General features: G+C 42.3%; 1 protein-coding gene, 1 long non-coding RNA gene and 6 other non-coding genes across 9 annotated transcripts; all 8 read left to right on the forward strand.

Annotated features, from left to right (window-relative positions):
* Positions 1–2,143: 2,143 nt before the first annotated feature.
* LOC134092277 (uncharacterized) lies at positions 2,144–7,478 on the forward strand. Of its 2 annotated transcripts, none has more exons than XR_009940188.1 (13): positions 2,144–2,179; positions 2,718–2,789; positions 3,000–3,117; positions 3,339–3,398; positions 3,585–3,731; positions 4,202–4,261; positions 4,460–4,612; positions 4,834–4,893; positions 5,075–5,225; positions 5,451–5,511; positions 5,682–5,774; positions 5,978–6,080; positions 6,294–7,478. It is a non-coding gene; the product is annotated as an uncharacterized LOC134092277 (long non-coding RNA). The 2 variants fall into 2 exon arrangements; XR_009940189.1 differs by having other exon boundaries at positions 5,080–5,225.
* Positions 2,836–2,928, forward strand: LOC134093143 (small nucleolar SNORD12/SNORD106). Its single transcript, XR_009940304.1, has one exon. It is a non-coding gene; the product is annotated as a small nucleolar SNORD12/SNORD106 (small nucleolar RNA).
* LOC134093139 (small nucleolar SNORD12/SNORD106) lies at positions 3,179–3,270 on the forward strand. Its single transcript, XR_009940300.1, has one exon. It is a non-coding gene; the product is annotated as a small nucleolar SNORD12/SNORD106 (small nucleolar RNA).
* LOC134093140 (small nucleolar SNORD12/SNORD106) lies at positions 4,041–4,132 on the forward strand. Its single transcript, XR_009940301.1, has one exon. It is a non-coding gene; the product is annotated as a small nucleolar SNORD12/SNORD106 (small nucleolar RNA).
* Positions 4,674–4,765, forward strand: LOC134093141 (small nucleolar SNORD12/SNORD106). Its single transcript, XR_009940302.1, has one exon. It is a non-coding gene; the product is annotated as a small nucleolar SNORD12/SNORD106 (small nucleolar RNA).
* On the forward strand, positions 5,287–5,378 carry LOC134093138 (small nucleolar SNORD12/SNORD106). The gene has a single exon (XR_009940299.1). It is a non-coding gene; the product is annotated as a small nucleolar SNORD12/SNORD106 (small nucleolar RNA).
* Positions 6,131–6,222, forward strand: LOC134093142 (small nucleolar SNORD12/SNORD106). Its single transcript, XR_009940303.1, has one exon. It is a non-coding gene; the product is annotated as a small nucleolar SNORD12/SNORD106 (small nucleolar RNA).
* Positions 7,479–8,131: 653 nt separating the features above from the next.
* On the forward strand, positions 8,132–11,526 carry LOC134091794 (retinol dehydrogenase 10-like). The gene is made up of 5 exons (XM_062544459.1): positions 8,132–8,581; positions 9,217–9,315; positions 9,593–9,741; positions 10,582–10,713; positions 11,273–11,526. The coding sequence occupies exons 1-5, from the start codon at positions 8,132–8,134 to the stop codon at positions 11,406–11,408; spliced, it is 966 nt and encodes a 321-aa protein (XP_062400443.1). The 3' UTR covers positions 11,409–11,526.
* Positions 11,527–12,202: the final 676 nt, after the last annotated feature.

Here is a 12,202-nt window from a genome sequence, read left to right on the forward strand (position 1 = left end):
TACTGCCATCTATCACAAGCTAATAGGGGGGATCAACCCTCATCAACAGTGGAATCTACAGACCACAAACAAAGACCTTACGGTTCTTCACAGCTAGAATGGGCCATCCTCAGGTGCACAGTTTACCTGTGGAGCCTATGACTAGGGAGGTGCAAACTGCACACTGATTGCAGTGGCCTGTGACAAATCATACCCCAGGTATTCAAAGGTGAACATATGAAGGGTTCAGATGCAAAAGCCTCTAAATCCGTCTGACCACTTTTCTTTTAAATGAGGATTTTGTAGGCTGGTTTCGGCTACAAATCAATATTTCAGACCAGGAAGAGAATGGTATTTAGTGAGGTTTGAAGCTAAATTATTGAAGTAATGTACACTATATGTGAAGAGCATTCACTCACCACCATTATCTCATTTTTGACAAAAAGTGGATTTAGAGATTCTTAAAGGCATATTTGCTGTGAATGTCGATGCTCTAGTGTCTGCACTGGTGAAAAGACTACTCTTGATGTGGTGCATTAGATTATTCATGCATAATGTACATGTTATATGGGCGTGTGTGTGTGTTTCCAAATGTTTATATTTACATTTCACCTTATAGAAAATCCTTTTATCCAAATTGTGTTTGACGAAACAGTGAATCCATTCATGCTTGAGCTTGCTCACCCTGGGATAAGACCCCATGACCTCATTTATTTTTTCTCTCATTTTTTCCTGTTTTAGTCCCAGCCGTCTAATTTGTGGGTGAGTTAGTTTAGTCTGTTGATGTGGTTCATTGCCATGATGCCATGAATAATGCAGTGGTATGGGATGGGATGTGATGCACAGAGGGCAGTCAGTGACCGTGTGTTTGCCAGCGCTTCCTTTGGAAAAAGTGCTCCCGTATTGGGTGCTAGTTGTAGCAGCTACAGAGGGCCGTGTGTGGTGATTCAGAATACACTGGCACAGAAAATGCCTCTGTTTAAAAATCTCGGACCGCAGAGCTGAAATAACTTGATGACTATATTTAGATGTAAGGATATATTTTTGTATATCTATATTAAAACCTCACTCTCTCACACACACGGACAGACCCACTTTCTCTCTCATCTTATTTGGTGGATGGCTTGTGTGCAGTCGGAGTTTAGACCTCATGCCACTATTAGTCAGGTGGAATCCACATCAAACTTCTGGACATTTAAAACTACATTCCTCTATACAGACCATGAATCCCAGGACTCAAGGGTACATTTAGGACCACAGTGGCCTACATTTAATCTGGGCTATATTGTATGCCACCAGCTAAGAGAGGCAGACGTGGACTAAGGAAACTATGCAGCCAGTCCTACCATTTGTTTGATTTATGTCAGTGATATGTTTGATTGACTGCTTTTAAAGTATCCAAACAATATTTAATAACATTATTGAATTTGAATTGAATTAAATAACATCTTTATTATATCTGGCTAACAAGAGGTTTTTTCTTTTTCTTTTGTTCTGGGCCTATGATTTACCCATAGACATTCATATGTTTTCTCATCCACTGTTTTGCTTTTGTAAATATTTTTGTATTTAGGCCTAGGCTACATTACATCATACAGTATTACTAATATATAGGTCTAGTTATGTGTTATGTTATGCGTTTTCAGACAGAGCGCATGGACCATGGATACTGTAGCCCACAGGCCTAATGGCGCTAGGATTGATCAGGTCCCTGGCATTTATCCGAGCCGTATCTGGGATGTATTACATAACACTGCCCTCTACCGGATACTGCAAGTAATAGCCAACGTTATCAGATAGACGTAAGAACATTGGCCTTTCAATTTTGTCCCAACCAGAATCAGTATGCTTTCCAGAAGGCTGGAGACATTAGGCTATTTAGAACTTCAAAACAAGTTCCTAGCTAACCTCATGAACTGATTGCAGAAATTAGGCTAAGCTAAACTGTGTCATCATGGAGAGCAACAGATGTCATCAACTCACCATAAAGACTGGTAGCGTAAACAGTTCTGTTTCTGGTCATAAATGCGATTGACAATTAAATTAACCTGAAATCTGGTTGAAGTCTGAAAGGTCTTCAGAAACTACAAGTCCCTTGTAAGAGGAAGGAACACGCATGCGTAAAAACTACAACGCGTGGTTTAAAAAGGGCAACTTCCCTCCATGGGTCTTTTTCTCCAATCGAAATCTGGAGCCGATGGTGAGTAGCTCAGTAGCCTGGTGTATATTCAGCTTTTTTTCATAGGACAGTAAATCGCTTGGAAAACATTTACATAGACACTTCCCCACCACCACCAGAATTGATCAAATCGAATTTTAGTTTCATATTGCGTTACGCCTTGTCGGCATTAGAAGAATCTCCTAGGTAAACGTGGCTTGAAGTTAACCTTAGCACCTCATGGCAACATCCTTGATCAATAAACTTAACTCAGCGTAACAAGCTTCCTGAGACAAATTGGGCTTTAGACGAAATAATATTATGTGTAATAAAATGTAGAATTAATCAAACTGGCAAACTTCTATTTTCTGGTGTAAATACGCGAACGAATGATTGCTAGCATGGAGTGCAAAGATGTAACGCTACCTTATTTGGCTAGCAGGCCATAAATGTTATTTGGCTGTCTGCGTACATATGCGACGGTAGACATCTTGAACACACATGAGTTCTCATGTTACGTAGTGTTTTTCACTATACACGTAAGATGCCGGATATTTACAGGGCTTTCCTTTTTTTTCAGCACATGGTCCGGTATCCAGCTATGTCTTTCAATGGTGCAACCAGAAAGAAAGTTCTATGTTCCATGAACGGGGTAAGCGCTCAACAAGAATCATTTGTCACAACTTAAAAAAATCTAGGTTGGTGATTATGATGACCAAACTTTTTTCCCCATCTGACCGACGGTGTAGATTGCTGTGAAAAACTAAGCCAAATTTCCTGATACCGCCATAGAGCATAGATAAAAGGGGTTTTAAGAACGGCAATGGGGTCTTGACTAAATGTTTCCATTTATTTTCTTCAGGTGAATCCAGTCTTCATAGAGTGCAACATGGAAGACGTGATTTAGCTGCCACTTGCACAACCCTGGATTTTCATGATCTTCAAATGAGATGCTCTGATATGGAGGCATTATGTCTGATGTAAGCTATGTTAATCATTAATAAACAAAGGGGCAGTAGTGTTCCCCTGCTATAGTTATGAGATGGTGATGTGATGACTAATCTTTTTTCCCCAGCAGATCGACTATGTTGACCATAGCTAAACTCTAAGCCAATTTTGTCTGATTCACCAGTTAATGTCATGTGTGTCATCAAGGCTGATGCTTGAAGTCTAATGTATCTGCACCCTGTATTTATTTTAGGGTGGTCTGCTGACAAGAGCATCACAGGCTGGAAATGCTGCACCTGACAAGGTGTTCAAGGTAAGATGGCGATGGTGTGAAGTTGATGGCACTACAATGGTGGTTCAGTGATGGTTTTCAATGCCTTTAGTTTTGATCAACCAGTTGAAATTAAACCAAAAGTTTACTGAGAAGAATCACAGGTGGACTAATGAGAGTGTATGTAGTGGTATTCCTTTGTATAACCCAATTATTTCTCCCATACAGTGGAGGACTGACTGTTTGAGCAGGGGTGAAAAAACAAAGGGTACCTACATCACATGTCCCTGGATTTCCAGATGTGCTTTGAGCTGCATTCAGGATCCATGATGAACCTCTGAGATGGGATGCTCTGATATGGAGGCGTTGTGTGATGTAAGCCATAATTCATAGACAATGGGGCAGTAGTGTTCCCCTGCTATTGGCTAGTTGCACGGAAGGCCTCTCGGTGAGCTTGTTTGTGCCCTGTGGAGCCAGGTGTTTGAACCTGCCACTATTCTGAATGTAATTAGTGTCTACACGTCCTTCTCCATCGTAACATGCGATTCACCAGGTGAAACACCCAACTGGGTCCGTGTAGACGCTAATTACATTCAGCATAACGGCAGGTTCAAACACACCTGGCGCCACAGGAAATAAACAAGCTCACAGAGAGCCTTTCGTGCAACTAGTCAATAGTTATGAGATGGTGATGTGATGACTAATCTTTTTTCCCCAGCAGATCGACTATGTTGACCATAGCTAAACTCTAAGCCAATTTTGTCTGATTCACCAGTTAATGTCTTCTGAGTGTGTGCAAGGCTGATGCTTGAAGTCTAATGTATCTGCACCCTGTAATTATTTAGGGTGGTCTGCTGACAAGAGCATCACAGGCTGGAAATGCTGCACCTGACAATGTGTTCAAGGTAAGATGGCAATGGTGTGAAGTTGATGGCACTTTAAAATAAATACAAATGGTGGTTCAGTGATGGTTTTCAATGCCTTTAGTTTTGATCAACCAGTTGAAATTAAACCAAAAGTTTGCTGAGAAGAATCACAGGTGGACTGATGAGTGTGTATATAGTGGTATTCCTTTGTGTGACACAATTATTTCTCTTATACAGTGGAGGACTCCGACTGTTTGATGAGCAGGGGTGGAAAAAACAAAGGGTACCTACATCACATGTCCCTGGATTTCCAGATGTGCTTTGAGCTGCATTCAGGATCCATGATGAACCTCTGAGATGGGATGCTCTGATACGGAGACGTTGTGTGATGTAAGCCATGTTAATCCTTCATAGACAATGGGGCAGTAGTGTTCCCCTGCTATAGTTATGAGATGGTGATGTGATGACTAATCTTTTTTCCCCAGCAGATCGACTATGTTGACCATAGCTAAACTCTAAGCCAATTTTGTCTGATTCACCAGTTAATGTCGTGTGTGTGTGCAAGGCTGATGCTTGAAGTCTAATGCATCCCTACCCTGTATTTATTTTAGGGTGGTCTGCTGACAAGAGCATCACAGGCTGGAAATGCTGCACCTGACGATGTGTTCAAGGTAAGATGGCGATGGTGTGAAGTTGATGGCACTTGGAAAAAAAATGGTGGTTCAGTGATTGTTCTCAATGCCTTTTGATCAATGAGTTGATATGAAACTTTTTTCTGAGAATCACAGGTGGTCTAATGAGAGTGTATATAGTGGTATTCCTTTGTATAACACACTTATTTCTCCCATACAGTGGAGGACTCCGACTGTTTGAGCAGGGGTGAAAAAACAAAGGGTACCTACATCACATGTCCCTGGATTTCCAGATGTGCTTTGAGCTGCATTCAGGATCCATGATGAACCTCTGAGATGGGATGCTCTGATACGGAGGCGTTATGTGTGATGTAAGTCATGTTAATCAATCCTAGACAATGGGGCAGTAGTGTTTCCCTGCTATAGTTATGAGATGGTGATGTGATGACTAATCTTTTTTCCCCAGCAGATCGACTATGTTGACCATAGCTAAACTCTAAGCCAATTTTGTCTGAATCACCAGTTAATGTCGTATGTGTGTGTGCGCAAGGCTGATGCTTGAAGTCTAATGTATCTGCACCCTGTATTTATTTTAGGGTGGTCTGCTGACAAGAGCATCAGAAGGCTGGAAATGCTGCACCTGACAATGTGTTCAAGGTAAGATGGCGATGGCGAAGTTGATGGCACTACAATGGTGGTTCAGTGATTGTTCTCAATGCCTTTTGATCAATGAGTTGATATTAAACCTTTTTCTGAGAATCACAGGTGGACTGATGAGTGTATGTAGTGATATTCCTTTGTATAACACAATTATTTCTCCTATACAGTGGAGGACTCAGACTGTTTGATGAGCAGGGGTGAAGAAACAAAGGGTACCTACATCATGGGGCCCAAACCCTGCACCTGACAATGTGTTCAAGGTAAGATGGCGATGGTGTGAAGTTGATGGCACTTAAAAAAAAAAAAAAAAAAAAAAAAAGTGATTCAGTGATGGTTTTCAATGCCTTTAGTTTTGATCAACCAGTTGAAATTAAACCAAAAGTTTTCTGAGAATCACAGGTGGACTGATGAGAGTGTATGTAGTGGTATTCCTTTGTATAACCCAATTATTTCTCCTATACAGTTGAGGACTCGGACTGTTTGACGGGCAGGGGTCCCTGGATTGCCAGAGGTGCTTTCAGATCCACAATGACATGGGATGCTCTGATATGGAGATCTTGTGTGATGTAAGCCATGTTAATCACTCCTAAACAATGGGGCAGCAGTGTTCCCCTGCCATGGTGATGTGATGACTAATCTTTTTTCCCCAGCAGATCGACTATGTTGACCATAGCTAAACTCTAAGCCAATTTTGTCTGATTCACCAGTTTATGTCTTAATGTGCATCATCACGGTTGATGCTTGGAGTCTTATGTATCTCCACCTTGTGTTTATTTCAGGACGGTCTGCCGACAGTCACCGGCTGTAAAAGGCTGCGGTCTGGATTGAGGTATCTGGATACCAGTCTTGGTGTGGTGGCCAGAAGACCTGGAGTCGTTTTTTTTTTTTTTTTTTTTTTGAATGACACTGCAGGGCTGGAAGCTCAGGCTCTGAGTGTGCTAGATTGTGTACAAATTTAAAATGGACAATTGTGTTCAGTTCCTGACATTTCCAGAACATTTCATGCACATTAAAGTGTAACTCTAGCAAACCTGGTTCGTAGCATGCGCTGGGTATCTACACAAAGTGAAGCATCAACAATGTAGTTTGCAAATCTTCCCTGCTGAAAAAAACAGCAAGAAACCAGCTTAGGCTGGTAGCTGGTTTTTGCTGGTCTTTGCCCAAAACACAGTTATTATTGCTGGTCTTTGCTGGTGTAGCTGGTTAGGCCACCAGCTAGACATGCTGGCGTGACCATCTGAGGAAGCTGGTCGTGCTGGTGTGACCAGCCTGTCGTTTGGGATACAACTGGTTTAAGATGGTCATGCTGGTGACCAGCCTGTCAAGCTTGACAAAGATGGTCAAGCTGATTTTCTAGAATAACCAACATAAGCTGGCGTGGCCAGTAAAAACCAGCAATGTAGACCAGCAACACCAACTAAAATGACCAGCTTAAGGTGGTACGACAATCAAAACCAGCTGAATTACCATCATAAGCTGGGTAAACCAGCTGAAGGTGTGTTTTCGCGAGAGTTTTGCTGGTCTAGCTGGTTAACCATCAAAGGGTGGTCAAATAAGCTGGTTAACAAGCTGGTCAACCAGCAAACCACCTTTAGCTGGTCAGGCTGTTTTTTTCAGCAGTAGTATTGAACATTGTAGCTTGACAGACATCAAGATATCTGAATAATTGCTCATTCAGCTTTCAGTGGGCACCCAGAGTAAACTACGATGAGGTTTTGAGCGATTACTGTTTAAAAAAATGCTATTTTGAAAGCGTTTGGCTGCACTGTTTGACTAGTTTATGTTTAGTTTTGACTAGTCTGTACTAGGCTCTGTGCTTGATCAATGATAAATATGGTCTCTGGCTTATTTCATGTATCTTTATCGAGAAACAAAACACCTTTGGTCATTTTTTGCCCAAGTTAGACTTTAATCTAATGTCCTGCTTAGGAAAAAAATATTAAAACTTTGTTTTGAAAACTCAATGTTTCTTGTTTTATCATTTATACATATCTTTGTAGCATAATATTGAACTTTTGAATAAAAAAACAGCTGAGCACACTTCACTCGATGGAAGGAGTAGGATTGGGAAGCCACATCATAACAGCTGATCAACTATCGCTTTTAGCCATACGCTTGTCTGTTAGGGACAGCCTGTCGAGGGCATTAGGGCCAACATAAATTGTGTAACGAAAAACGATATGTGAATTCGCGCAGACTCTGTCTAGACTAGAGCTATACATTGTATTTGGGGAATTAAATTAATCGGTGCTGCGTAATGCGGAAGGCAGTCACAATGGAAGATGTTATGTGAACAAACGTGTATTTTTGTCTACGGCGTCACTTATAATCCGTCCCTGGGAATTACTCGTTGAGTGTTTTAAATTATGATGCCTATGTGCACACGAGTTAGTCAGGCCTGCGATAATCTGATGCTCTGCCATTGGCGGCAGCACATACTCCAGGCCATAATCCCTTTCAAAGGTTATATAAAGTTGCCAAACTGAGCAACAGCAGCTGGGTAGCCTATACGCGCATCATCCTTCCCACAGCGCCCCGTGGATGCACAGCCGCCATCCATCCATCATCCATCCTTGATCAAAGATTCGGAGGAAAAAAAGGAAGATCGGCAAACAGAATGTTGGTGATAGTTGACCTTGTGCTGATGTTAATAGATTTAACCATTTCTATTCTGAACGCAGTAGTGCGCACTGTGGTGCGACCGCGTCTGAAACCCATTGATGGAGAGCTGTGTCTTATCACGGGGGCCGGTGGCGGACTGGGCCGCCTCTTTGCAATAGAATTCGCAAAAGAGGGAGCCGAACTTGTGTTGTGGGATTGCAACGCAGAGGCAAACGAGCAGACAGCCAAACTGGTACGGGAACTGGGCATCAAGGCGCACACGTACACAATCGATCTCTCCAAACGCGAGAGCATCTACCAAACAGCTGACCGTGTGCGGCGCGAGGTGGGTGACGTCACGATGTTGGTAAACAACGCGGGAGTGGTGGCTGGGCAAAAGTTCCTAGAGTGTCCGGATGCGCTCTTGGAGAGGACTCTCCTGGTGAACTGCCATGCTCTCTTTTGGGTAAGACATGCTACAACTAAGATCTTGGTAGCTATAAGCCCACATCATTGATGTATGTAGCCTACAATATTATTTATGGAATTCTATCTCGATTCCAACACAACATGCACCTTATTGCTATTCTGTTATAGCCTAAATATCTGAGTCATGTATTTGGTTTACTGTCTAGTCTGTGGAGACACATTCATAATTATGCCTGATACATTGTAGCCTAGCTACCTCTTACAATAGAAGTCAATTATGTCCTTGATGCATAAGGCTCCTTTGCTAACATGTTGTTCCCTTGAACTGCATTATCAGGATTTAAAGAGTAAGGTCCTTAAAAGTGTGTCTGCAAATCTGACAAAAGAAATCATAACTGAAAATCCTTTGACTGGACATTAAGTGTAGGCCTATTAAATGTGCTGAGAAACACAGCAGTTATGTAGGAATGTGATTCGCACTGTTATCCTCTTACTGTAACTAAAGTCGCAGTTTGTCGCGGATAAGCTGTGTCGGAAAAACATCAGTTACTAAAGCTTTCATCCACTGACATGCTTTCCACAGTCCAGACATTTTTCCACCTTCAGGAGACGAAAACACAGATGCCTACATTCAAGGGACACATTACATAACTCTAATGTCCTCTTTCACAGATGACAAAGGCTTTCCTTCCTCACATGAAGGCCACGAACCATGGTCACATTGTCACTGTCGCTAGTACACTCGGACTGTTCACTACAGCTTGTGTGGAGGTAAGGGCTGCTAACTAATTACAAAAACATAAGCAAGTTATTGTGCACCCATTCACTCTAATCATGAACACCATCAGAACACAAGTCTGGCCAGGACAGAAATGGCGACATCAGAGTTGCTCATTATAGCCCGTTGATGTTGCCCATTCATGCTGTTCCCCCTTTTTTCTAATGGCATTTGAGGTCCACTCAAGCGTACCAAATCAGCTCTCTCTCTCTCTCTCTCTCTCTCTCTCTCTCTCTCTCTCTGACGATGTCTCTCTCTGTCCCCACACAGGACTATTGTGCCAGTAAGTTTGGGGCAGTGGGTTTTCACGAGTCCTTGGCTCACTCCCTCTTGGCAGAGGGGGGTCTGGATGGCATCAAGACCACTCTGGTTTGCCCCTACATTGTCAACACTGGCATGTTTGCTGGATGCCAAATCAGGTGGGGATGTCAGGCATGTTGTACTTGAGAACATTTAGAAGTAAATGACGCATAGGATGCATAAAACAGAAATCCCTGTGCACTGCTGCTTCAGTTTACCAAGTGCTGGTTTGTCGCAGGAACACTAAAGACAAAAAGACAAAGTAGCCACTGCACAATGGAATAATTTACTGATTGTACCATTGTTAAGCGCAAACATCGGATTTATTCAACAGGTTGCAATGGCACAAATACACATAACACGGTATGGCTCGACAAACGTTGGCCAAAAGTGAAAAGTGATTTTAGGTTTTTGGATTGGTCAAATACTACCGTATATTTGCATTTAATTTCTGCTTCTTCAGATAAAACAATTAAAGCAACCCCACCTAGGCTAAATTGTGATGTACCAGTAGTCTCATTTAGAGGCACTGATAATCCAGATTTCGTAATCCTGAAAAGATTGTATTTGGATCAGGGTGATGATGATACAATCGAAAATTGCTTAAAAGGGGGTAAAAAGCATAAAAGTCAAATTAATGATCTGATCCTGGAGAGTAAAACGTGGGATTACCAAATCTGGATTATGCTGATCCAGATTAAACCTTTTGAACAACTAGGCCCTGGGGTGCTTGAAATTACATAGATGAATAGACCCTCTATGAAGAGAATGCACACTTGACACCCAGGGTAAAATCACATTATCCATAGAATGATGTATAATAGTAGGGATGTTAAGGAAAGTTCCTTTGTCCAGCTTCTCCCTATTTGTATTTCCTGTTGTGTGTTAATAATATGCTTTTAAAGTGTGCAAGGAGGTAGAGGAGTGAGATGAACAGTACCTATTTATGCTCCCAACAGACAGGAGCTCCGTAACCTGGTGCCTCCACTGGAGCCCTTGGACTGTGTCCAGCAGTCCATGAGAGCCATCCTGAGTGACGAGATGATGGTGTGCATCCCCAGCATCATGAACATGGCCGTCTTGTCTCGAGCGTGAGTAGCATCATCCCTCAGAACCCTCTGTTGGTGCCCCTACAGTGTGGCTCACACAAGTAGTGAGACGAGAGAATGAAGTGAAAAAGTATCTCACTTCTCTTATTATGACCGCTGCTTCACCGTCAATGATTCCCGGGACACTGAAAGACCAGGCTGTGCGAAACTTGGTGGGCATGTAGCCGTAGCCCCACAAGGATGACACAGAATCATTGGTTTTCGTTTTGATCCACGTGCACGGGCACGTATGTGCATGTGTGTGTATGCTTTTGTGTGTAAGTGTGCTTCTCTTTGTGTGTGTGTGTGCGTGTGTGTGTGCGTGTACTGTGCACACACTCATTTACACACACAAAAGTTGCAAGAGTAGGGGATGGAGTAAGAGATGGAGAGAAATTGGCAAGCCTGCTATATATTTGCAGAGAGAGCGCAGGACTGAGCGGCGGTCACATTTTGTATTGCTATGCGGTTCCCACATAACTTAAAAAAACAAACATTAAGTCAGCAAGAATGCAAAAGCAATTGTTTGAAAGAATGCCTTTTTGTACTGTATGCCCAATAGGTTGCTTCCTTGGGAGGCCAACATTGTCACGTACCGCTTCCTGGGAGCTGATAAATGCATGTATCCCTTCATCAAGACCAAGCAGCAGCAGCAGCAGCAGAGCCCTGTAGCCAATGGGCATGTGAAATCTGGATAGTCTCGCCGCCATCGCTGGACCATCGGTCGCCGCTGGAACCCTGTGTGGTGTTAGGGGCCTGTGCCAAAGTAGCAGTAAGAGATCACTTAAAGGGACACTTCACCGATTAGCATTAAGCTTTGTAGAAAACCAGTCATGTTTTTGAATGGCCGTGCTTCATTCCCTCAGTTTGCCTTGAGATGGGAGAAATATGGATTTCAATGAAACCCATGAGTAGGACTTCCTGCTTTCAATGATGTAAAATGATGATTTTTACATCATTGAAAGCAGGAAGTCCAACATTGAAATCCGTATTCCTCCCATCTCAAGGCAAACTGAGAGAATGATGCACGACCATTCAAAAAACTTGACTGGTTTTCTAAGGATACAAAGCTTAATGCTAATCGATGAAGTGTCCCTTTAAGGTCTCACACAGTGAAGTCTATTTATTGTCAGCTGGTGAACTACAAAATCAGTCGTGGCGACGAAGAGAAACTGAACACCAATACCAGATTTGACCAGATTGATAGTATTGTTCTGCCTGAATGATTCATGGGCTGCCTTTAAACATTTGCAATTTCCAGTACGTTCAGTCACATGGGAAACCTTGGGATTATTTACTTAACGGAGTTCATTCTCATTTCTGAAAGGGGACCATTAATTGTTGCATTTTTGTTGTTTTTCTGGTAGCTGTTAAGATCTAGTGTTAAAGTGTCAAAAGTGGAATTGTATCAGTCTTTCATCAACGGTTTTGTGACATTGTCTATGACAAATAGTATGTATATCACGTCATTTTACATAATAAAGTGTACATA

The sequence above is a fragment of the Sardina pilchardus genome, chromosome 9, assembly GCF_963854185.1.
Source record: "Sardina pilchardus chromosome 9, fSarPil1.1, whole genome shotgun sequence".
Taxonomy (NCBI): domain Eukaryota; kingdom Metazoa; phylum Chordata; class Actinopteri; order Clupeiformes; family Clupeidae; genus Sardina; species Sardina pilchardus.

Bases quoted from the DNA above. Each gene is read 5' to 3' on its own strand.
- LOC134091794 (XM_062544459.1), top strand. From the start codon at position 8,132: ATGTTGGTGATAGTTGACCTTGTGCTGATGTTAATAGATTTAACCATT. The intron at 8,582-9,216 runs GTAAGACATGCT...CCTCTTTCACAG, and splicing joins ACTGCCATGCTCTCTTTTGG to ATGACAAAGGCTTTCCTTCC. The intron at 9,316-9,592 runs GTAAGGGCTGCT...GTCCCCACACAG, and splicing joins TCACTACAGCTTGTGTGGAG to GACTATTGTGCCAGTAAGTT.